Source organism: Castor canadensis, chromosome 3 (genome assembly GCF_047511655.1).
Source record: "Castor canadensis chromosome 3, mCasCan1.hap1v2, whole genome shotgun sequence".
Classification (NCBI taxonomy): domain Eukaryota; kingdom Metazoa; phylum Chordata; class Mammalia; order Rodentia; family Castoridae; genus Castor; species Castor canadensis.
In genome coordinates this window covers 141,453,760-141,480,910 of record NC_133388.1, presented here as the reverse complement: position 1 = coordinate 141,480,910, position 27,151 = coordinate 141,453,760, and the positions used below count along the sequence as shown (strand labels likewise).

At 35.5% G+C, this 27,151-nt stretch overlaps 1 protein-coding gene across 10 annotated transcripts in view; it reads right to left on the bottom strand.

Moving 5' to 3' along the window:
• The window catches only part of Pkia (cAMP-dependent protein kinase inhibitor alpha), a 77,709-nt gene extending 54,031 nt beyond the window's left edge, over positions 1 to 23,678 (bottom strand). For 2 of the 10 annotated variants that reach the window (XM_020182285.2, XM_074068745.1), the window contains exons 1-2: positions 23,114 to 23,252; positions 16,404 to 16,492 (exon numbers count right to left, since the gene is read on the bottom strand). Coding sequence is in view for 1 of the 10 variants with exons in the window: in XM_074068749.1 (XP_073924850.1) it covers positions 16,423 to 16,492; positions 23,114 to 23,268 (225 nt within the window). In the remaining 9 variants the exon portion in view is untranslated. Of the gene's footprint in view, positions 1 to 4,116; positions 4,203 to 16,403; positions 16,493 to 23,113 lie in introns of all 10 variants that reach the window. The other 8 variants (XM_074068743.1, XR_012446348.1, XM_074068749.1 and 5 more) reach the window with 8 other exon arrangements.
• Positions 23,679 to 27,151: the final 3,473 nt, after the last annotated feature.

Sequence of the window (27,151 nt, the reverse complement as noted above, 5' to 3'; positions counted from 1 at the left end):
ATTCATCCCTTTCTGCATGCTAGGTGCTAGACAATGACTGACTAGAGAGTGCAATACCATGCACTATAAAAGGACTCAGAATAGAATGCCAGGAGCACTAGCCTTCTCCAAAGTGGGCATTACATGGAGAAGGGGTGGTAGGCAGCTAAAGCATGGAGAAAGATGAGAATTCCAGACAAAGAGAGGACTACTTGAAATCATCTTAAAATTTTAAGGCTTAGATGCATTCAATAAATTCCAAGTATTTTAAGTACAGTTTTCTCCATGTAGACAAGAATTCAGAATTTATATACCTGTTTCATGTGAACATAGCTATGATTAAGGTCATTTAAGATTTTTTGTCTAATTTATTAGCTGTAAAAGCAAATCATAAAGTGGCTTTAATATGCATTCTGTCTGAGATCAAGTTCCTGGCATTGTCAACGGCACAAAGATCAGAAAACTCACCAGCACTTGACAGGGAATTTATGTAGTCTGACATTAGCAAAGGTCCATGGTAAGAGAAGAGGAGATGATGGAGATGTAGCAACAGTTTGAAACAGTAGAAATATTTGGACTATGAGCTTAGGAATTTACTTTGGATTTATTCACTAGGAAATTTTAGCAGAAACAAATACATAATGGAAGGGAAAACCAATTCTCTTAATTAAAACAAAATTCATAGTATATTGGTTTAAGCATGGGAAAACAGCTTCCAGATAAATAGTGCAGGAAATTTTCAACCACTTAGGCATTCACTCATTTTGATTATTGCTGGCAGCACCATGCCAGCCTCGAGGTATCCTGTCTAGCATCTGAGTCTAGGTGTGGATAACATAAAAATATCTTGCTTTTTTCACTTCAGTACAGATGGTTAAGCTAAAACATCAAAATGGCTTATGAAAGAATAAGCAGACTGGGAAATTTAGAAAATGCAATATCTAGATAAACAGAGTGATTTATAAAGATTAGTTTGTTCTGTTAGCCTGGAGGTCCTGGACCTCTAGGTAGGACTCCAAGTGTCTGCCCTGTGAAACAATATGTAAGACACTGTGTGCATTTGTACAGGCTATGTATGAAGGATATAATGGGCAATTATTTCTATTAATGGAAAAGAAACACTTGCAATTGTCTGTTAATGCAAGCCAAAGGCACCGGTAGTAATTTGGCAGAAGCAATAGTATAAGCGTTCTAAATAATTTGATGCAAGTACACAGTTCTCTGGGTTGCATTCTTCAAGAGTAAATTTTAGACTATCTTGAACAGCAGTTCTTTCTCAATGTTCAAGTTACATAGATTGTCTGAGTATTCCTCTGAAATCTACGACACTTCCCTGAATGAATAGCCCAATGCTGTGTATCTTGAGTCAGATTAATAGGCAGGAAGTAGACAGCACACAATGTGAGAGCTTAGATGAAAGGTAATAGAATGTAAACTGAGGAGGTATGAGTAGTAATACAAAAGGGGATGGGTGGGTGGGAAATCTTGGTATTTTGTATAATAATACAAAATTACTATTTTTACTGAGTTGTCACTCAGCATTTAGAAAATAAATTTATCTATTTATTTTGCAGGTACTGGGGTTTGAACTCAGTAGTTTGAACTTGGGCCACACCCCTAGCTCATTTTGCTGTTTTGAATAAGGTCTCACATGTATGCCCTGGCTAGCCCGGACAGTGATCCTCATACTTATGCTTCCCATGTAACTGATATAATAGGTGTGCAACCACCACATCCAGCTTTTTAATGGTTGAGATGGGATTTGCTACCTTTTTGCCTGGGCTGGCCTTGAAACTTGATCCTCCAGATCTCTGCCTCCTGAGTAGCTAGGATTACAGGTGTGATCCTGTCATTTTGGGGGGATAAAAATGAAACTAAAAACAGTGAATCAGTGTCTACCCCCTCACCATCTCTGATCTGCCATAAAAAAAAAAGAGGAATGGTTTTTTAAGAAAGAGAACAGGAATTGAAACTGGTGACTTATGTTTTATTTATTTGCTCTTTTAGTTTAGAATAATATTAATTCTTCGTAAGATGGGCACCATCTCTCCAATTTGTCACAGGCCTCTCCTCCTTGCTTTGACTTTGCCCAATTTTCTTGGTCTTGTGAGCATCTGAATGTTGGATGTACTGTATACACACAAACAAAAGCAGCTAAATACTTCCATCCAAAAGAGATGGGGATGTATGTTAGTGTGTACTTGTGGATCTATTTACATAGAATTATTGTACTCAGTTTCTTATGTGCCACTTCAATATAGTGCACATACTGTTGACAAAATTATTTAATCATATCTCATCAATCTTTTTTCCATATGATCTATGCTACATTTAATCAACTTCATTTACTCGTAATTGATTTCCAGGCTTACTGATATATCACTTATGCCTTTCACTACTCACTTTATTTCTCTAAACCTTTTTTGCCTACCAGTTTTGTTTCAGATTTCAAATATTTAAATGTCTTCTTGTAACAGTATGCATAATTCACTCATAGATGTGGGAGATACAGACATAACACCTTTCTGCCAAAGCAGCCACTCTCATTCACAATACCCAGTTGTGTTTTTCCTCAATTGTGTGTAATAGCTTTCTGCTAGGATAGGTCATAATCATCCTACCATATGCAAGTCTAAGCCACACATGCTATAGGAAAATCTCCACATTCTGCCTCTGTCCCCCAGGATTAACCATCTTTCTCCCCTAGAACATAAACTTAACATATTATCTTAGTACACACCACCAGTGCCAGATGAGATAAAGTGCAGAACCAAGATTTGTGAAGAGTTGTACAATGATTTTCTACCAGAGATCTGTCATACTTTATTAGTATGAGACATTTAAGGTGTCAGTGGTTTTCTTTATGGCAGCATGAACAGCAGAATCCACTGGTACTACCCTACAATAAGCCAGAATACCTCTCTTTTCTTTCTTGCTTGACAATTACTCCAGTTAGTTCTGAAACTTTGACTTTGTTGATCATTATGTTGGTTATTGTTACAAGTGTCCATGCTCTTGACATTCAGAAACACTCACTACTCTCATATCCCAGGGACAATTTGGATAATTTGAGAAGTTTAAAGCAATGAAGAATAGCCTGTCATAGGGAGAAAAAGTAAGGCAGATTGTTGTTGATTTATTCAACATTTGTAATTCCTTCCATCAGAAGCACAATGCCTTGCACATGACAAGTGTTCATAAATCTTCATAGAGAGAGTTTGCTAAAATTTTGTGGCTTTTTTCTTACTACATCAGTGTAATAGATGAATAAACCCAAAGAATTTTCCACCTAGAGGAAAATACCATCAGAGTATACCATAAAAGAAGGAGGTTGTGAGTTAGAAACTTCAAGGATATTAAAGCTCATTTTGGGAAGGGAAGAGTTGACCCAGAGGAGGAGGAACAGATCTATAGATCTCCCAATCCTGGAAGGACTAGTCTTCAGGATTCTGAGCTCTTTCAAATTCTAATAAGTCCCTCCCACCACACACCTGGACACTGCATTACAGAAGGGGTAGAGTTAGAGACCGGGATATGTTATCTATAAGAACCATTCATATTAGGGGGTATGATGAGATCAGGAATAGAATTAAGTCTCTCTCTCTCTCTCTCTGTGTGTGTGTGTGTGTGTGTGTAAGTAAGTGAATACATGTAGTGTTTTGAGTCAACAGAAATTTTTGTGTGTGTGGTGCTAGGCTTTAAGCCAGTTTGTATCAGGTTTTATTTGCTTGTGTTTTCATTTTGTTTTGTTTTTTAATGATAGAGATGAAGAACCATCATTACTCTTTTGAAGCCTAGAACAAACTGTACCAGACCAGAGAGAGGTTAAATGATTTAACTCTGAACCTGAGTTTAAGAGTTGGAAGAGTAAGAATATTTTACCTGCTATTCTAGAATAATTTCTCATTCAAGGTAGGGCCATTCACTTTCCATGGGCTTCTGGTCAACTGTGATTATCATTCAAACAAATGTCAAATAGCTTGGTGAACAAGATTGGGGCCTCATATAAGCTCTCCATACTTCTTCCACCCCACTCCAAACAGTCTTACTTCAGCAGTGGCTAGCCAAATGCAAACTACGGCCTAGCAGCAAAAGCATTTCCTAGGAATTTAGTAGAAAAAGTGCCTGAGAGCTCACCAAGGCCCAGGGCAGCACTGCTCCCAGCTGCAGCCTCACAGTCCCTGCTTTGACAAGCTATTGAAGTTCAACTCCTCTTTTCAGGTCTGGAAAAGACAGAGAAAGCGAAAGAAAAAATTCCCAGAAGGGTATACTGGAAAGTAAATACAAATAGCTTTTTATATTGAGTATTTACTGTGGGTAATTTACAAATGATTGGAAGCAACCACAAATTGAAACACATAGTGACTCTAAGGACTCCTTAGTAAAAAATCAATCTTATATCATGGCAGTTCTCCTATACCCTAGTATTTTACATGATTGGTCATTTCCTCATGAGGATGACTAGTAACAATTCAACACAAAGTGTACTTTATTTTTAAACATACTTTCTGTCTCGAAGTGTCCAAATGCTGGTCAAGCAATCAAAACATAGCTCACTAATTTTTTCAACCCATGGCAGTAAATAGCCCATATCCACCATCACTGCTGTTTACTGGTGATTTCTTAGCAGAGAAGTTGAAGTGCCACGGCTATCTATGCCTGCACAAAGTCAGTGCTGAAGGAGGAGACATCATTCATCTTATTTTCCCTACGGCTGTATTTGATGAATTACTGCCTTACTTCTATTATTACGTATCACAGAAAGATAATGATGCTCATCAAGGAAAAATCCCAAACAATATTCTTGTGCTTTCCTTGATTGAACTTGATTCTTTGAAAAATCTTCTAGCCCAATCCACATTTAATTATGTCCAGCTGGTGCTACTTAATTCCCTGTTTTTGTGGGTTGCCTGAGACTGATGCCATTTGAAGAGTAAAACGAAGTGGGATACAGGTGGTTCACGCCTATAATCCTAGCTATTTAGGAGGTAGAGAGAAGGAGAATCATGATTCGAAGTCAGCCAGAGCAAATAGTTCACAACACCCCCACCCCATCTCGAAAAACCTCTCACAAAAGGGTGCTGGAATGGCTCAAGGTGAAGGCCCTGAGTTCAAACTCCAATACCAGAACAAAACAAAACAGAAAAGCAAAAAGATCACTGCACTGGAGGCCCTCTAAGGTCCTTAATCATTTTTCACTCAGGAATATATTTGTGATCACTAACTATTTCTTGAACATATGGTGCATAATACCAGTAAAATAATTTAAGTGTTGGAGGTAATCTCTCATGGAGGAAGAGGAGAAATTAAAACTACAAAATTCTCAAAATCTACTGCTGGCCTGAACATTGACAAAAACTTGACTGTCTCCTCTGTCAGTGTGGATGATGTGCTACTAACATCAACAAACCCATAAAAGAAAGAGTTTCAGAATCAGAATTTTAATTTGGATATGTTTTTGAGTAAGAGATCCTTCTTATCTACCTTTTCTTGTTATAAAACTTAGAACTCTAGAATCAATATAAAATATGCCAGTTTTTCACTTCAAGTTTTAATCCAATTTTAGAGGCATGAAATAAAACTGATAGGCAGTTATTAGAATCAATGAAAAGATTCTAATTTCTGAAATGCTGAAGGTTATTTCTCAAATCATTTACATTAACATATGTTATAAGTTGAAGACCCCACCTCTAAGAAGGAAGGGAAAGGAAAGGAATATAATGTTGGATAATCGCTATCAGTGACTTTTTTTGGTGGGGGGGTTGGCTTGAAAAAAAGAAAGAGATGTTTATTTTAAATGAAACCAAGTTCAACTGAAGTGACTGTGCATCATTAATGTTGTAAACTTCCTGTGTTAGGATTTTTCTACCTCAAAAATGCCAAACATGCAATATTAAACTGAAATTTCTTTTGCATAGGATTTCTGCACCCTTTTTCTGCTTGACTTATAATGTTAAATACACTTTCTTAATCTTACTTGAAAGGTAGAATGTGGATTGTATGTCATCTGCTTGGCATTCTGTTGTGAGCTCTTAGTACAGTGAGAGTCTGTACATAATAAATGTGTAACAAAAATCCCAAGTCATCTTGATTAAAATCCCCATTTCTCCTAGTTTTAAGCACATGAAGACAGAGAGGTTCAAATTGTAAAGACCACAGGACTAATCCAGAATAAATGTTAAAATAATCCAGAATAAATGTTAAAATAAGTGCAATCATCTGTTGATAAAGACATTGAAAATGTCTGATATTTGAATTACATCCTGGTAACCTTAGACTCAGAGATGTGGTAAAGGCTTATTTGGAAAATGTTATCATTTTCTGAGTAAACATATAAAGGAAGACATTGAGGAGACAGCATGCAAGATTTGCTACACTTCAAATGGAGCTTAACTAATCTACATGGAACCAGCAGGTGAAAGGAGAGTCCACTTTCTGTTGATTCTGTCCAGCAGAGTGCATGGGAGAGAAAAGTAGTTCAGGAGACTCACTGCACTTGCTCTCACAGAACCAGCCAAACAGTGGGAAAAAAGAAGGCAGAAACTGTTGCTGTACTTTTAAACACATAGTGACCTTATGTAATAATAAATAAAATACAGCAAAAGGAATGTTCTAATGTGAACAATCAGAATAATTTCTTTTTTCTTAGTGGAGTAGCTATGAGGGAAATAGAGAGATAAACTTGAGGTGGGACATAGTTGCCTCCCTCTTGATAAAAACTAAATTTTAACTTTCAAATAATTTAAAACCTTACTAAAAAACTGGACATGTTGATTCATGCCTATAATCTTAATACTTAAGAGACTAAAGCAGAAGGATTGAGGCCAGCCTGGATTCCTAGCAAGTTTGAGGCCAGTCTGGCATATATAGCCACAGCCTGTCTCAAACAACAGCAACAAACTTGATAAGATTTGTAGGCTTTTTTAAAAAGAGAGTTAAAACAAAAATTAAACTGAGAGAGTTGAAGGTAAAAAACTGCGTGAATATAATTTTAAGAAAATGTAGACTTACTGCGATGAAAATTACTAGATTTGTTTTGTTCATAATGTGAGGCTTCCATAGTGTATCAATTGTGGTTATAATTAAATGAAATTCACTTGTCTCCATTTGATAATATTACCAGAGATTTCATGATAAGAAATTTTTACAGGCATAGTGGTATATGCCTGTAATCTCAGCTACTCAGGAGGTGGAAATAGGATTGTTGTTCAAGGCCATTTTGGGTGAAAAGTTAGCCAAGATGTTATCTTAAAAACAACCTTGGAGCCCATAATCCTAGCTAATCAGGAGGCAGAGATCAGGAGGATCGTGGTCCAAAGCTTGCCCTGGTGAATAGTTCTGTAGACCCTATCTTGAAAAAAACCATCACAAAAAAAATGGCTGGTGGAATGGCTCAAGGTGCAATCCCTGAGTTCAAACCCCAGCACCACAAAAAAAAAACCAAAAAACAAAAAAAACAAGCCTGGTATGGTGGAGCATGCCGGTGGTCCCACTTACTAAGGAAGTGGAGGTAGAAGGCAAGACCCTATCTGAAAAACAAACTAAAAGCAAAATAACTGAGGGTGTGGATCCAGTGGTAGAGGGCTTGCCTTGCAAGCATAAAGCCCTGAGTTCAATTCATACTATTGACTAGAAAAAAAAAAAGAAAAGAAAGAAATTTAAAAGTATTAATTTTATTGAAATCTTTACAACTCCTTGAATTCTAGTATACAGTATCAACAAGCTAGCAGGATTTTCACTTCTCCCTCCTTCCATTTCTTTTTACAAAATAAGTAAATGGTTATATAATGAACAGTGGAAATCAAAACCTTTATACAGTACTCATTATAGGGAGTAGAATGGTAGATTCTCACAATTACACACTACCTGGGGAATTTACTCAATTATTCTATGCCTTGGTTGACCCATTTGTCAAATAGGTAATGATAAGCATACCTCTTAGGATTTTTGTGAGGGGAGATCCATTTGGTTTTATAACAGCATTTTGCAGAGAACAAGCACATTAAATATTATTTTTCACTTCTACGAATATGTAAAAACATTTATTATTTAGATCCATAGTCTCAAAATATAGTGATCATTTTCATGAATAGCTGATTAGCTAATGGAAAAAAATGCTAAGGTTATTATTTCTTCAGTTTTTCATGATAAAAACCCCAGAAAACCAGAATCACCAATTCCTGACAATAGTCTGAGCCTAAGCATAATTTGAAAGAAAGCTATGAACACTGGAATGAAATGTACAAAAAATAGTAGAAAATAGAATTTTGCTTCTACTCCTGTCAAGAGAAAGATGAAACTAATGGTGTTAGTGAAAACTCTGCAGAAATTTCATACAGAAAAACCTTCAAGTACTTACAGCATACCTGAAATTCAAATAACAGCAAATGACTAATTCCTAAATCAAGAACTCTTCACTAACATTAAAAATATAAATGCTTTCTTTTCTTGCTTTCTTGTAGGTGTTGAAAGGGTACTTGGTAGGTGTCAAACTATTTTAAAAAGCAGGTTATAGTGGTATTTCAGAAGCATAAAAAATGTGAGATGTCATAAATAAGGTGTCTAAAATAATTTTATACTTAACAGAACCTTAATAGAAATGCATTAAAATCATCCAGTGTAGTTACAGGAGAGAATTTTCTGTGAATTTTAGTTATCTTTTAAAATGATGGGTGTTGCAATTGGTTGCAAGTTATGTAAATAATGTTCCAGCAAGGAAAAATTTTCAACTTAAATTAGTTGAAATCTAATCTCAACTAAATCTAGTAAATGTGTGTGCATAAATAAAATGATATAATCTCACAAATGTCAGCATTATGTAAATGCAGATGGGATAAACAAATTATTTAATTCAGCTACACCAGCAGCATTGGTCATGTTTGCTCATTAAGCAATAGAACTCTCAAGCGGGATACATGGTATAATCAAGAGAAACAGTTAACAGACAAAAAAGGTATACAAATGAGGATATGGAGGGGTGGGGAGAAACACTAATTAAGCCTAAGAATTAAACCCATCTTTGGGATGATGAAAATATTCCATATAGAGATTTTCTTGGTGCAGTTTCAGTGAGGTTTGTAGGAAGAATCAGACCTATTTCCATTTTTATGTTTACGCCTTAACCGTATCCTGATGCTACAGCAGAGATAAAGTGCTAAACTGACCATGGCATGAATATGGTTTAAATGGCCTTGACACTTCACTGTGTGTACACTACTCAAGTGGGCAAATTGCTAACCTTCATGAACTTCAATTTCCTTATTGTCAAAATAAGGCTAATTCTTGTTCTACTAGCCTTACAGAGTTGATGTGGTCTAGTGAGGGAATGAACATAAAGCTGCTTTGAGAATTATATAATGCTTTTAAATATAATTGATGGTTATTATTGCAGGAGAGGAAAAACTTACCTTTTTCTAGTATATTCAGTATTTTAGGGCTAGCCTACATCTTCCAGAAATCTACTAAAACATTCATGTTTTATCAACTTCTTTTATCACTTCTAGGAATGCTTAGATATTTTTTAAAAATGCACATCAAATACATAAATATCTTCTTAGTTCTAAAAGTAATGTATACATATTGATGAATTTGGTAACAGAATGAGTTCACACTGACTCTCTACTTCTTGAATAATTTATAATTGATTTTGAAACTTTAAGTTTTCTTTGGATCTTTTCCTACCTACATGTGGCATTCAAAACCACATTGTGAATATGCATCCTTTATTGTTTAACATTCTGCTCTTTGTGCCTGACATTTTACAAAAAGGAAATTTGACTTTATTGGCTTCTAAATTATTTCAAACTCTAAGCATTTTATAACTCTTAATAGTAAAAAAACAACACATCTGAGATAAAATGTAAATAAATAAAATAAAGTTCAGCATGACTCAACTAAGTAAATGAGTAGAAATTCATATGTTCTTTAAGGAATATCTCGGTGATTTTGTGATTGACAATTCAAGTGTTTCATGGACTATTCCAATATTTATGTTTAACTAGAGAGCACATACAAGTTTTATTTAGTTTTTGTTAAATAAATAATGCTAAATAGCTGGGTGCCAGTGGCTAATGTCTATAATCCTAGCTACTCAAGAGGCAGAGATCAGGAGGATTGAGGTTTGAATGAATCCAGCCCCCAGGTAAATAGTTTGAAAACCCCTCTCTCTCTCAATCTCTCTCTCTCTCTCTTTTTTTTTTTTTTTTTGAGATACTAGGGTTTGACCTCAGGGCCTCACGCTTGCTAGGCAGGCATTCTACCACTTGAGCCACACTCTTCTAGCCTATCTGGAAAAAAAAAAACTGCTGTGGAGTAGCTCAAGCAGTAAGAGTGCCTGCTTAGCAAGGATGAGGCCCTGAGTCCAAACCTCAGTACCACAAAAGAAGGAAGAAATGTTAAATAAAGATTAATATACTTGAAAATTAATATACTTGAAAAAATTAATATACTTGAAAAAATTAATATACTTGAAAGCTGACTTAAAACTCTAGAAAATACTCTTTTACTTAACTGAGGTGGTACTATAGAAATGTAAGTGTTGAATGTCTATGTAATTTATTAAAACTGTACTGAAAGTGGAAAACAGAATAGTTATATAGGAATTTAACATTAATTTACTGTTATATGATGGTTTCTATAGAACTGCTTTTACACCATTGTAAAGTTGAAAAATCATAAATCAAATCATCTCAAGTCAGGGACCATCATCAGTAAATGAATGAAATGAAAACAGTAAATAAATGCCATGCATACTTGTGTTCTATAAATAATACAGAGGGAACTTCTGGTAGAAAAAAATTAATACACGATTAAACAAATTATAGTCATGTGTTACTAAATGATGGAGGAACAATCCGGAAAATGCCTCATTAGGTGATTTTGTTATTGTCAGAATATCATTGAGTGTTCTTAAACAACTAAGATGGCTACAGCACTAGTGGATATAGTCTCATAGGATCACTGTCCAAATCAGTCTGCTATTTTAAATTATTACATGGGAAGTGACTTGCTTTATTTATAAAGCATTCAGATACACACATAGCTATAGGATTATATGTCTTTAACATTAAGATAAATGGATTACAGAGTTAATTTTAAAAACATTGCTTTTATAGTGTATAGTATCTTCTAGTTGACAGGTCTGACTTTTAAGCATTTTTAAATTGTAGAGCTAATCAGATACAATGCAGAATGATCAAACTCATGACACTTTGTTATGAAAGTTACAGGGACACAGAACCCAAAATAGACATCATCAAAATCAACAAATGGCTATTTTGAAAAATCTGTTTAATAACATATTCCTTGAGTTAGGATGGTGAGGAAGACTGAAATAAAATGTCAGACAAGATTTGGTTCCCTGACTTGAAAAAATCATAGTATATTTGGGCTATGTCTTAGCTTGGAGCTATGTAACTTCCACTCACAAGTTTCTAGTTTTACTATGTGTTTAACAGTAGGAAAAGAACTGGAATGTCCCACTGTGCAGTTTTCTTCCTCCCTTTCTCTACATCTTCTCCAGTGTAAAAAAGGAGGGATGCCTAACAGACTCACTGACTCATAATGGACAAGATTCCAGAATATTTGATTCAAATGAGAACCTTCTAAATTAGGATTTTGAGAGACACTGGAAAATTATGACATGAATCACAAATATACAAGAGAATTTCTTACAAATTGGACAATGTATTACTCAAAGCAGAAAATCTGATGGGAGAGTGAAAACTTACTGGATGAAAACTATTCAAATGAAAGAAGCACTTTTCAAGCTGAAAGACCCCTGGTTAAATCACTATTCTCACATAACTGAACAACAGTTATAACCAAGTAAAATATAGTCTAGAAACATTTAAATAAATATATATTATATATATATACTTAAAATTTAATATGGTACATATATAGTTATATGAAATATACCAATATACATTCACATTCATACATTAAAGAATTACTGCAAAAATTTTAAAATATTCTTGTAAGTCTGAAAAATAAACTGCTATTGAAAAAGTTTTCTTTGTAAAATCTAAAACACATATTTTTCAAATATTTGTCTAAGCCCTTGTTCATTTAATTTTAAATGAAATCCAACTCAGAAGAAATCATTTGAAATAGAAAATAATCATGCATACATATGTATATGTACATATATGTATTCATACACATAAATGATTAAATAAATTAGTTTATAACATAAAATGCATTCACTTCTAGCAAATATATGTTTATGTACCTATATATTTAAAACAGGTATTTTCATTCTTTACGACATCTCATTTTAGAATAAGCCTGTGCCCAAAATCTACTCCTCAAGTCTTCAATAAATAGCTAATGAATTCACTGTGCTAACAATACTGGCTTGGAAATTAGGAAAAACTTACTTATGCTAGCGATTTATGCTTTTTACTTGAACGACTAAAGTTATTCTATTCAGAGAAAACATGAAGAGACCACCAATTACAGTAAATGATTGCAAATTTGGCTGGAGTCTATCACCACAAAATTTTCACTTATGAACAACTGTGATTGACATATTAAACTTTAGGTTTGAGGCAGTTTTTTTACTTGTTTCCTTATGTTCATATACCCATATCAATAATAGAAATTTATATAAGAAAATAAAATTATGTGCTTTTCAAGCCCTCCCCAAATAGTCATCATATAAAAGATTCTGTGTGTACTAAACATGAAGCTTTAATAGGAGTGGCTTTCTATACTAACTTTTTCACATTAAGTGACGCTCTAATTTTTTTCCAGTTTAAGGGTACATCTATTAATCAAATCTAATCAGTAATGAACTATGCCCAAAGTATTAATGATTGCATAGTTTCTAGATGTTAGGGGCTTCAAAAAATAGAAATACATCGCAGACCTTAAAGTGTTCTTTCTATATGATGTGGAATAGAGTTACAGGTTAATTTTCCTTTTTGGACAATTTTAACTATTTTGATTAGCAATATAAAATTTTACCAAGGATTACACATTTTAAAAAACTGTTTCAGTATTATCCAGCAATTAGCAAGATTTTTTAAGGCTTTCTTCCTAAAGGAAGAGGTGACTATTAATAGTCTTCTATAAACTAAGTTGTCTTCTCCCAGGAACCTCAACATTGTAACTGAGAGAAGAGAATGCCAGCTGTTCTTCAGGAAGGGGCATTCCGGTCTTACATGGCTCTTTGCTTCTGAAATCACCCCCACCCCATTTTTTTTTCCACATCATTTCTGATAATGAGTCAGTGAGAAGAGTGAGTAGACATATGGTATGATTCAGAAAGAAAATAAGACGCAGATTCACTAGATGAATGACTTTACTCAGGTATCTAATGGCCACTTGAAAAGTCAAAAATAGAAGCTAAGTCTCATTCTCACAGCTGCTCCAGGGGCGGAGTCTGATCACCTTGCCTTGAGCTGACCTCCGCCTCTCCTGACACTGGCATTATCAGCCTTGAAACATCATCCAGTGAGATTCAGAGTCATTTCAAAGCTTAGTTTAGCTAACATGAGGAGAGAGAGGGGCAAGTTCATAAGCACTTGGAAATAGATGTGGTAATGAGGCCTGGTTATAAATTTCCCATGAGGGTAAAAATGAAAAACATTTACTTACTCTTACTATGTATTTTTCAGAAATTACAGTAAATTCTCGTTTACTTTTTTTTTTTTTTTCCTTTTTTGAGACAGGACCTGGCTAGGATAGGCATGTGCAACCCCACCCAGCTTATGATGTTATCTTCTTTAATTGTCACAACCAGCCTGTTTCAAATGTTAGGAAACAACTCACGGAGGTGAAGTAGCTTATAAGTCACCTAGTTAAATGGATTCAAAGCTCAAATTAATTTCCTGAAAGACAAAGTTTGGACATAAGTGATACCTAAAACCCCTGAAAATTAAAAAAAAAAAAATCAGAAAAAAGGAAGAAGGCCCAGCAATCCCTGTGGAATATCTAGATAATGTTTAGAGCCTTTTGACTGATTTTGAAAATAAAGCAAAGGGTGCCTAAGAATTCTAAGAATACAATTATCATCAATTTGATCTTAAAAATTAATTTTAGAGTCAAACATGCTGAAACCAACCCAATTGTTTTCTTCCATTAATGCTGTAATGCCCTTTTATTTCATTTTCCAGTTTATTTATCAGAAAAGAGAATTTAAGCATTCAGTATTTTGTGTAAACAGGTTAGTAATTTTTATTTCTAAGATAACCAAGAAAGAAACTTTCATTGCTTTATTCAATGGACTAGTTTAATATCAGATTTAGTGTCAGATTTAAGATCTGTTGTGAAAAATAACTTCACAATGCCCCAGAAAGATGATACTGGTCCACCAACTTGAATCTGTATGCAGTGGAACAAATTTTCAGTTGATTGAGATTTAACTTTTGATGATTGTGCTCTTCACAATAAATGAGATTGAAAAATACATAGAAATAAAAGAACTTCTAGTATTTTATTATGCAAATATGTATTTTCATCTTGAATTTGTTATAGTTTGAAGAAATGAGTTGTTTTCCTGTCCTGGGTTTCCTGTGCTTGATTGATTATTTTGAACTGCCCACTACATATATCTCAAATTTAATCCGCCTCATCTCTAACTTCTCAGAGGGAAGAGAGTAGGCTTGAAAAGATGAAAAGGAGAAGGTAGTCGTCCCATCTATAATTCCCTCACCTACAAAATTGATTATGATGAACTTGTGTTGAATACCAGCTGTTTTGAATCTAAAGGGACACTTTCAAGATTAACGGTATTTATTTGTTCAGTTCAACAAACATTTTTTAATGTTAGTACTAAAGCCAGTTACGATAATGACCATTTGAGTTGTAGAAATCTTTATGCTCTTGATATTTTACTATTAAAACTAATAATAGCTTAGATTTATTGACTGCTTACCATAATATGTGATACTGATAAGCTTCCTAGAAATCTTAACATTTAAAAAATACATCAAATGGTACTGTTTCATGCCTTGCTTTGCAATCGTATTGCTGTCTAAGCTGCAGAAGATGAAAGAAATGTCATTTTGGTTTCTTTTCTACAGGATCACCAATTATGTTTTGTCTAACTTTTATCAACAGAGATTCTTAATAGGTACATTTTTATTTATTATAAACCTTTTTTGACTGGGGTCAGTGGCTCATGTCTGGGATTCCAGCTACTCAGGAGGCAGATACCAAGAGGATTTCAGTTTGAGGCTGGCTAGAGCAAAAAAGGTAGAGAGACCTCTATCTCAACAAATAAGCCAGGCATGGTGGCAAGCGTCTGTCATCCCAGCTATGTTAGGCATAAATAAGACACTGGCCTGCTCAAAGAGTATGAGACCCTATTTGAAATATAAAAAGCCAAAAGGGGCTGGAGGAGGGGTTCAAGTTGTAGAGTGCCTTTCTAGCAAATCTGAGTCCCTGAGTTCAAAGCCTGGCACCACAAACAAACAAACAAACACCTTCTATACTGATTATTAGGTAATTCTAATTAATATGACTATATGATTAAAAAGTTAAGAATGTCAGCTCCAAGGTCTATCTCAGCTAGAAAGAGGAAATTTGATAAAGGCAGTTCCTGCAATAATTCTCACCTTCTTGAAAGCCAAACAAGAGATTAACTTGGATGACAATGACTTGTCGAAATTTATTTTTGAGGTAGTGCTAACATAGCCTTTTCAAAATAAATCCTTCCTGAAAATGTGTTATTCTCCAGTGAGCATACATTATAATTAGAAACCCATACAAGTGATCTTCCTTTTCTAAAATTTTGTTATCACTTACTCTTTAAAATTTCCTTGTCTTTAAATCTGAACTTGGATTTGGATGAGTAGGAAAAGTTACTCTCAGTGACTCCATCAGACACACACCTACTCACATTCAGTGGTATTTCTGCAAGTCCTAGCAGGATTCTGTTTTGTAAATGGATAGAAGCGTAGAAATCTGACTGTTTTCTAGTATATTTCAATTATCAGAAAATCTGAATGAGAAATCATGGGTAAAAGTGTAAGAAACAGCTTTAAAGATACTACTTGACTTTTCTGTTTATTCAGTCAGATTCTGCACTGTACACTAGAAGGAATTCAGCTATTATTGCAACACCAAGAAAACTAATGCTTGTACCTTTGATCTCATCACCACTAACATGCATTGTTTAATGTGTAGCCATGTGGTTGCTTATTCAGGCAAGATCAGAATACTTATTTAGGTTTGCTTTTCAAAGAGGTGCACCAAATAGCAATAAATACAAGGGTAAATAATAGGAGAAATGTTAATCAATAAATTTCTCCAGCTTATCAACCAAAAAAAAAAGCATTAAGTTAAAATACTATTGTGACATGTCTACAGTCAACTCCATTGTGAAATGTGTTTATGTCTACATAAATATTTTTGCAATCCTTTAATTTTAAGTTCTTTTTAAATATATGCTATAAGATTTGTTGCTTCATTCTTACCCTTTAAGCATATCAGTGTCTACTTCAAATAAAACTGATGCAATCTCCAGCAAGCATTCTGTTTCTCCTTTCCTGCAATGTAGACAAGCCTATGAAGAGAATAGTTAAATATAGCTAAATCTGTTTATACTTCATATGTTCCAACTACTTTGCTGTTCAGCTTAAATAAGACATTCTCAATCATTGGGCTTTAGTTATTCTGTTTCAAGATAAATTTTTAAAGACACACTAAGGAGAAACTAAGAAAAAATAATAAAAGATTCATTATAATGCTGGTACATAAATCTGAATTAAAAATAGATCAAATTTTAGATAAGTCTAGATAAAATGACCCACTGCTGAAGCTTAAAACAAAGAAAACTGGCCATAAATTTTTCTTCTTTTCTGCATTGTGTTACAAGACCTGACTAACATCTGTGATGCACTCTGCATATTTTGAAGTAATGAATATGTGATTGAGATTGAAAATCTTTCAATACTCGTATGTTTTTCTTCATGAACTGGAAATGGCAAAAATTGAGACTATTTCCCTGTTATGTTAAATAGATTCCCTTATATCCAATGGCTTATGCTAAATGGATTGGATTCCCTTTGATTAGTTTTATTCACTTTGAAGAGCATTTAAAAGAGTTTCACAACATATAGAAATGCTATCTGTTGAAGAAAGCTATGATTTTTATAATTAATGTACATATTCACATACACATATTTGGGCATAGTCTATGACACAATAAAACCACTCTACACCACTCTGGGCATCTGTCCATCGAAAGTAAAAAGCATCAACATATAAAGGAATACATACCACTATGTTCATCAACACATAGTGTGAAATCACAAAACAACTTTGAACTTAATATTTATCAAGGGGTCTTGATTGATTATGCATATTCATAATATATATTATTAGGTGACTAGTAAGATAATAAATAGGGTTGTAGGTTAGATATATTTAATGTAATAAAGCAATAATGTACCGAAAGTACATTGCAACTAAAATTTATAAAATTTGGTACATACATAGAATGAAATAGTATTCAGCTTCTGATATAATATGGATCAACTTTGAAAACATTATGCTAAGTGTAAGAAGCCAGACAAAATAAGACAAATATTGCATAACTCCATTCTTAGGTGATACCTAAAATTGTCAAATTCATAAGCACAAAAGGTAGAACAGAGTTTAATAGGTGCTGAGGGACACAGAGAATGATGTGTTATGATTTACTAGGATGATGAGAAAGTTCTGAAAATGGATAGTGTGATGTTTGCAGAACATTGTGAATGCACTGAACACTAGTGAATTATATACTTAAAATTGTTAAAATGGTACATTTCATGCATAACATATCAATCTTAAATTTAATATAAATTTTAATTTTAAAATAAATTTAATATATAAAATATATTGATTTTAATAGACATGAAACCTACTTTATATAATATACACATTAAAATACGTATATGTTTTGGCACAATAAACAGCCTAAATTATAAAATCTAATAATATATGGAACAAATTTACCTCATATTGGACATATATTTTTTCATACAAAAAGGGCAATTTTTTCGTTTTAGTAGTACTGGGGTTTGATCTCAGGGCCTCAGGCTTGGTAGGCAGGCGTTCTACCACTTGAACCACTCCACCAGCCCAAAGGCAATTTTTAATAATTAATATTATAAGCATCAAATTGTGCTTATTTTGAAGTTTCCATAGGTTATCATTTATTTTAGGAGCTTATGCAATTAATATTATATTTTTGTTACAAAAAAGGTATTTTGGGGAAATGTAAAGAAAGAGACAGCTTACTTTGTTATCTTGAGATTTATATCTCTCCATCTGGGTTTTTTTCTAGATTAGTGACATTCTTGTCACATCTTTTTGAATGTTACTATCAGCAGGAACCATGCTAGCTGATTCTAGCCCCTTTAAGTGTCAGCTAGGAATTTTAATGCATTTTTATTTATCTAGATGATGTGGAGCCCTTTGGGCTGGCAGTTGTTTTAGAACCCAAAGATAAACTTAACTTGGAAAAAAGCTAATTTATTTCTATAGACAGCATTACCAGGAATAAATAGTAACTGAGGCAGATATAAATCCATCTGAAGCAAAATGAATGTATTTCAAAGGAGACTACACCAGACAACTGCTGGCAATGTTTTACATGTTTGGCAGTATAGTACTGTAAGTCAGAGAACTGTCTCTTTTTTGTAAAAGTGGTTTTGATTGGAAAACCCTAAATAAATCATTTGGAATGTGTAATGTTCAGAGCTTCTTCTAGGATGCCTTTTCCATGAATGAAGATTCTCTGAATCACTTCTTTCTGGCACTTGCTTCCTAGTCAGCTCAGCTGTCAAAGCCAGTGCTAGTGAAGGGTTTTCATTTCAGGTCCTAAAGCAGAAAGAACAATAGAACAACTTCACAGCCAAAAACAGACCCATACATTGTCAGAGAGCTTGAAGTAGACAGTATTTAACTGAGGGTTTTAGAGAACCCTAATTGCATAAACAGCTGCAATATGCAAAATCAAATGCAGGTATGTGTGTGGTTAAGTGTGTGCCTGCACATACACTGTGTATGCATGTATTTACTGGAGGAGAGGATGTGTGGCTGACATTGAATTATCAAAGGGGTGTTAACACCCTAAAGTTTAAGGAGAACTAGAGAGATGACTCATAAAACAATTTTAAACTATGCTGATGGCTCTGACCTTATGTTATAAAATGTTTTCCTTCATTGTGTTACATTTCAAAGAGGAGCATGATAATGCACAAAGAATATGTGCCATTTCGGTGACATCTCTGAGCCTCATTTTTTCTCAGTGTATAGCGGAAACACGAAATAGGATATAGATCACTTGCTTTCAAGCAAGGTAAGTGCTTATGTATGCAGGCACCTTCTCCTGCTCAGAATGCAAGTGCACCGAAACCAGATCCAATGTCTTCCTGAAAGTTTTTTGCTTGTTTGTTTCATTTTTAGTTTTTTTTAGACAGCCTCACCAGGTATCCCAGGCAGGCCTTGAACACTCAATCCTCCTATTTAAGCTTCCCAAGTGCTGATATTACAAGGTGTGCACCACCAAACTGTTTTTCCTTAAAGTGTTATTTTGTTATGTTTACCATGATTGTAATATATAGGAGCTAATTCATTTAAGGGCATGTGTTCTCATAATAACTTTTGTTGAATATTGTTAAAGAATATATTTTCACTATATTTACCATTATATAAGTTTTATTTTAAAAAAACTAAATTATTAATTCCACAAATACTGAGAACTTGGTGGAAAAAGGTAGACAGATAGATTAGACTTCTATAGAATATTCATTTCTTCATTAAAATCAAATTGCTGAGCACCCACCATGCATATCCATACCTAAGCACTCTAGTATAAATTGCAAATAATAAAAAGCTTTCATTCCTGATCTGTTTGTTACCTAGGGCTACATTAGATGAGAAGCCAAAGAATGTTCAGATGAAAGGCTAAACCAAAATAGAAAAGAGCTATAGGAATCTAGACAAGGGAGAAGAAATCATATCTGACTGGAAAAGGAAGGCAGGTACTGGGAAGGCTTCATGGAAGAGTTAGTGCCTAGCAGGATGGACTAAAAGAACAAATGAAGACACACAGGCATGACATCATGAGGCACACATTGGAAATAAAAAGCACATGGTTTAGGCTGGACATGGGGTACTTTAAGAGGATTAGTGAGAAACTGGAACAAGAGGTATCACAGTGTCTGGTACATATTACATATCAGTAACACTGAACAGAATGAAATCCACAGAAATCTGTCAATTGAGAGTTCACTGGTAACCTTCAAAATAGCACTTTTATCTACCCATTCTCAATGGAAGCACTGATTAAGTAGAATGACATTTTTTCTTCAGTCATATTATTTCTACCTTTTTTTTTCTTTGCCATTTTTCAAAGACTCAAGATAAGGCTACTTCAATTGTAGCTACTAAGGGTAATGTAACACCAGAAAATGTTCCTTTGTTATGAAAGAACAACTGTGGCCCCTAAATTTGTACTTTCTGAGCTCCTGATAACACTGCCTGCCAGGCTAATTTTTTTTTTTAATGTGATTGGAAAGCAGTAGATTGACTTTGATTCTATCTTGTCAAACCTACCAAAATGTCTGCAGTTCATTTAGCATCTATTCAGGCACACCATCCCATTTTTCATCCTCCTTCCTTTCTATATGCCAGCCAATTAATTTTTCCTTTCTCTGAGAAATGTTTGGAGATAAGGAAATATAGTCATATCTTCCAATCACAAAATCATACATATATTTCTGCGTTGAATTTAGAAACATTCCTCAAAGTTTTTTAAACACAACAAGGTTCAAATTCAGGAAGCCTTTAATTTAATTATCTTCTGTTGCACCAAAATGAAAATTTATTTTTCTAACTCTTTTCTTTCTTTCCAACAAGGTTTCTCCAACTCCAAACCATAACTTGGTGGATTAAAAACATTGGCAAGTATTATACTAGCTCAGTTCCTTGATCTTGATCCTATTCCTTGATCTTGATCTTATTTCTTGCCAAACAATTGCGTTTCTCCAGAAGTCACATAATAGACACTTCCAATATCTAATTTCATTAGAATATTCTCAGGCACTGCTCTCCACCAAGAGATGATAACACTACAGACAATTTAATTGTACTTCTAAGATCAAGTGTATAATTTGTTTTTAGTATACTTTGAGCTAATTTACTAAAATAATTATTCTCTTAATATTTATCATGAATTAGTCTTCTGAACAATGATTTATTTGTCTAAGCGTTTTTAGAAAAGGTGACAGGACATCGGGTTTTGGTTTTTATCTTGTTCTTTGTTACTGCTTCTAGTTGGTGTGCCTGGGTCAAAATTCTAGAATGTCAAAAATATAATCTTTCAAACCCAAACCATACTCAATGCGTAATGACAACAACAAACAAACAAAAAATAGCCCTGAGTTCTTTAAGATCCCAGGGAACAGCTCCTGGAGAGGACCACTTTGTAGTAGGCACCCTATGCTCCCGAAGCCCATATACTGAAGGTGGAGACAAAGAAACAAATTCAAATTTTTCTTAAAAGTATTTCATTGGAAGAGAATTTATAATTAAAAAAGCAATAGTAACGCATAATAGAATTAGCACGACTTTCAGAGCCAGTCTTTGTCTAAAAAGCGATATTGAAAAAGCAACACAAATAGAGGTACAATTTTAGCTATAAACTCTGCCCCTCTTTTTCATTGATCTATTTTAATTTACTAAAATAAAACTACATGGCTGTTGAGTCAGACTGACTCTCTAATTTCAAGTTTAAAGATAACATATCTCCTTTTAAGTAGAATATTGGCACACAGACACTCCACAATCTGGCTTATTGCAACTGTTCTCTGTTGGTGAAGTGGCACATTTGCAACTCCCATAACAGCCATCTTAACCATTCCACAGCATATTACTCAAATGTGCATCCCTAAGTGGAATAAGAATAAGGGCTTGAGCCCAGTACCCAGGGGTCTTGAGAAGAAATTCTAGTACAAGTGGGAGGAACCTGCAAATGGGGAGAGAAACGTGAGGAGATTGGGTAGCTCCCTTGGCTTTCTGAGTGCCAATGGGTAAAGGCTCTTTGAAAATTCTTTGAGGTTACCAAGGAATCCTAGGGCAAATACACTACTTGATTTAGGGGAAAGATTTGCCCTTAAACTCGAACAGCTTCTTGTCTCACAATCCAGCTGGACTAAAAATGTTTCAAGAAAATACTGGATAGACTAGCATTCACATTTTCACTTTCACTTAGGTCTATGCCTAGGGAACAGCCCCCACACCCCAGTATATTCTGTTTGTCCTCTCAAGCCTCTGGTACCCAACCAGAGTGACTACAAGAAATGGAGTTATGGAAAACCATTTTGGTATTAGGCAGTACACTTCTTTCTAAGCATTTGGAGTGGAGGGAGGACACAGAAAATGGTACATAGAGATAATACCCCATAGGAAACCCTATATGAGGCATTGTCCTTTCTGGGTCCTTGACAAAGTCAAACATGGCACTGATGGGAAGATAAGAACTGACAAGAGTTGGCCTGTGAATGGGCACAGAATCTCAGAAAAAGATTAATGAAATGATTGACAGAGAGGATGGTAAATGAACAGAGAAGTGATGCCAAGAGCTGCACAAACCAGGCTGAACTTCAGGAGGTAAGTTTCTCCCCCACCTAGAGACTCTAAAGGCTCAGTATTGAAGCAGGTGTTGTGACATTGAGATCAGGGCTGACCCTGCCTGGTAATAGGCAGAGAGAGGGCCCAAGAAGAGATAAAGAGTGCCAACATTTCTGATTATTTCCCTAGGCTGCTGCCAATGACCTGCTGCTCCAAACCCAGGAAATCAAACGAACATGAAGGTAGAAAGGTAAAAGAGGCACTCAAATTATTTTACATTGTGAATCCTCTTCAGTGGCTAAGCAAATCTGGCATTGGAACGGTTATCATCTTGAAGAGTACAGAGCTGAAAGCCGCCTTTGTTCGCCCAGTAACAATGTTCCTCCAATCCGCAGCACTTGGCTGATCAACATTTCAATCCCAGCTGTTGCTCCTTTTCCCAGTGCAGAATGCAGCATGGTTATCCCCCTTCTTCCCACAGCACTGAAACCCCATTATTACCCAAGCGGAAAAGCACCGCGCTGAGTGGCTGGTCAACGCTAAGAAAAGCCAGGCTGCTTACCTTGCCCGGATCGAGTCCCGGCGCGTCCCGGGCGCCCGCTGCCCCCGCTGCAGCCCCGCCGCGCCCGCCGGGCCGTGTGCGTGGTCGGATCGCGCGGGCCCCGGCCCCACCTGCCAGCTGCAGCTGCCGCTCCCGCCGCCGAGCTCCGGCCGCATGAAGTCATCCCCCGCCGGATCACCGCATTCCGCGCGAGCCGCGGGGGGAGCGCCACCTCTCCCGGCCGCCAGCAAGGGCACCTGCAAACTGCTCCTGACCAACGCTGCCCCTCGGGGCTGTAGGTTTATTTCCTATTAATGCTTGAATAGAAGCAGCATCGCTGGGTTGTGAACCCAAAGAGAAGAGTCAGAGAGACTTTCTCTGCAGAGTGTTCTTCCTCCAAGTGCTCCCCTGTCACTCTGGCTGCTTGGACAGCTCCATTTGACTGTGTGGGTTTCCCACCCTCTTCATCTTCTTTATCAGTATTGTTCATTTTGCTGAATTTGAGAGCTAGGATTGCTGTTTGAGATAAACATCCGAAAATATTTTAAATTGGCAATCAGTTCTTCGAACCCTCTCAGCACACTTCACACACACATAAACACACACACACACACACACACACACACACACACCACTCACAATTATGAAAGCTGGGACCTCTAGCCCTTGGCTACGTAACAAAATGGGAATGTCCCATAGGGCCCGGGGACTGTCAGAGAAAGTACCCTAGAAAACAGAGAAGGGTCACCCCGGTTTTTGTTGCTGTTTAGTGGCACACTAGTGGACAGATGTTATCTCTAACACCCCCCTCTCTCTCTTCTCCACAGCAACCCACCCACCTATCTGGGCAGACTTCTCTGATGAAAGCTATAACATTTAGAAACCAAGAGGCAGAATTCACATTTACAGATAGCAGAAACTTTCTTTCCCAAAGGACTTACCAGAATTTTCCTTAGCAATGAAATAAGCATATATGCATGTAATCCCCTTCCTTCTCACTTTAAATTGACACCAGCTATATTAACAAGGTTGTTCCCTTATTCTCTCTACTCCCGCCCACTTCAACTTTTTTCCCAAATTACTGACTACATCAACAGTCTGAGAGTTGAATGTTTCATGGGGAAAAAGCCTTAAGATTTGTTCTCTTTGCAGCTGAGCCAGGGTTTCTTCCCCTATTGAATCATTTCCAAGCAGGGATTTTCATTGACCCTGTGGGGGTGGAGTTTCTTCATTTAACTTTGTCTTGGTCTTGGAATCATCCATCTCTAGGTCCAGGACAGCTTTACCCTGAGAATTTGTCCAGCAATCTACAGAGTAGAACTGCATGAGGTCAGGAAAGAACCTTTATTTAATGAAATTTTCTCTTTCTTCTGTTTATCATTCCCGAAACTAAAAGGTAGTAACACAGATCCAACAAAACTCAGGCCTTAGAATGTACGCTGTTTGAAAGTTGGGAGAACTTATTCATTTTAATAAAATTAAGACATTAATATTGTCTTAGAGTGGGGGATTCCTAACCTGTAGCAAAGGAATATATGAATATAATTTGAGACTGCAAAATATGGATGGGGAAAATTACATCTCTAGTTTCTCTAATCTCTGTAAATTAGAATTGTACATAATCTTTAAATATAAATGTAGCCAACAACCATAATAAGATTAAGTGTAACTGTGACTTTGTCACCATTATAAGTCATAGATAATTCCCTACTGCAGTTTTTAGAACTCTCAAAATATCACTACTCTGATGTTATGGTCAGATAATCACTACTTTTCAAATTTTTATTTAATAAACTGTATTTTCAGAATGGTTTTGATGTGTGGAAAAATTGAGGAAATATACAGAGAATCCCCATATATCATGTAACCAATTTCCTTTTCATTAATATCTTATATTATTATGGTAACTTTGTTACAATTAATGAACTACTATTGGTACATTATCACTATACTTAATTCAGATTTCTCAGGTTTTTACCTAGTACCTCCAGTTCTGTTCCATGCTCCTATCCAGAATACCACCTACATTTGTCATGTCCCTTTAGGTTCCTTTTGGCTATGGCAGTTTTCAGAGTTTTTTTTTTTTCCCTTTTCTCTCTCTCTCTCTCTCTCTCTCTCTCTCTCTCTCTCTCTCTCCCTCTCTCTCTCTCCCTCACTCTCTCCCTTTCCCTCTCTCTCTCCCTTCCTCCCCCTCCCTCCCTCTCTCTCTTGCTCTCTCTCTTTCTCTCTCTCTCTCCCCTATCATGACATTGACAGTTTGAGGAGTAGCAGTCAAGTATTTTGTAGGATGCTACAATATTGCAATTTGTCTCATGTTTTTCCTGTGATATGACTGGGGTTATGGGTTATTGAGAAGATGACCACAGAGGTAAAGTGCTCTTTTCATCACATTATAATAAGATTATATACCATCAATGTGATTTTATGACTGTTGATGTTAACCAGTGTTTGCCAGGTTTCTCATTGTAAAGTTACTGCCTATCCTTACTGTACATGTTGGAAGCAAGTCACTATGTAAAGCCTAAATCTAAGGAGTAGAGAGTTGTGTTCAATTTCTTTGACGATAAAGTGTGTGCATAAAGTATTTGGAATTTCTGTGCATAACAGGTTTGCCTGTTCTCACCTATTTATTCATTTACTTATTTATATCAGTATAGACTCATGGATATTCATTTTATACTTTAATAATTTAATATTTTGTTGTTAAAATTATTCCAGTTTTGGCCATGAGGAATTCTTTTGAGTTGCTAACTGTACTCCTTGATGTGTGTGTGTGTGTGTGTGTGTGTGTGTGTTTAACTGCTGAGTGTTTGTGCATGTGCACAAAAAAAAATCACTGGTATTGCAGGATATTCCATGTGTATTTCTTGCCCAGAACTATAATTAGCCATTTCTTCAAGGAGTCCTTGTGTCATTTAATAGAGAATGATACTACAGGCAAGATCTGGGCTCCATATGTGTTCATTGCTGATAGGGTGCTGTTTTGTTTAGATCTTTTCATTGAAGAAAGCAATGTCCATACAGGCATCTACAAATATTTCTACATGGAATCATCTGTATCTAAATATCTATAAATTAAATATGAATGCATATGGATGCCTCCAACTTTAATCCATTATCACAAAGATCTTTCTAGCCTCCTCCATTTGCTTATCTATAAATTATAGCTCCAATAGTGAGAAACATGGCTCCTACCACTCATAAGTTATTTACTCAATTGTTTAATTCCAGTGTATGGGTATGGCACCATCAGAATTATTAAGTGTGACATTCCTTTAATGTCACACTTTTTAAATGTTTTAGTTAATTAGTTAATAGAACCACTTTTATATCTTATTTGGTGAGTTTAAATGTCCATACATAGAAATGACATGAATTTATTTCTTAAATACTTTGATTACTTTGTAATTTTCTTTGCAATTCTATATGCTATATTTTATGTACTTGCATGCATTGTTTTTCTATGAATTACATAAGCTGCTCTAGATTGTTAAGGGGTCCATGGCAAAAGTAAATGAATAAAAAGATTAAAATATAGGATTGTCATGAAGATACAATGATTAAATGATGTGAAATTACCCTGGTACAATCTTTAACAGGTACTCACAATCAACAAATATTACTCTTGTTCTGGGCACTGGTAGCTCACACCTCAAATCCTGGAGGATTGTGGTCTGAGGCCAGCCTGGGCAAATACTTCCCTAGATTCTGTCTCCAAAATAACCAGTAAAATAGACTGAAGGCATGGTTCAAGTAGTAGAGTGCCTGCTTTGCAAATGCAAAGCTCTGAACAAATCCCAGATCTATAAAAAAAAAATTCTTGCCCTTTTGGGTAGTCTTCCATCTCTAAAGGTGTAGATACTTTGGAAAAGAGAAAATGCTCAGCCTTAGCAATTCATATTGAGGTGAAGGATTAGAAGGTAAAAGGAACCAGGAGACTGACATGAATCTGGAGGCTAGAGATTTTGTAGCTGAACAATCTTGACCTTGAATTCTTACACACACAGCCTGACTTTTGTCTCTATCTTAACATGAGGAGAACAATGGTCACTGCATACG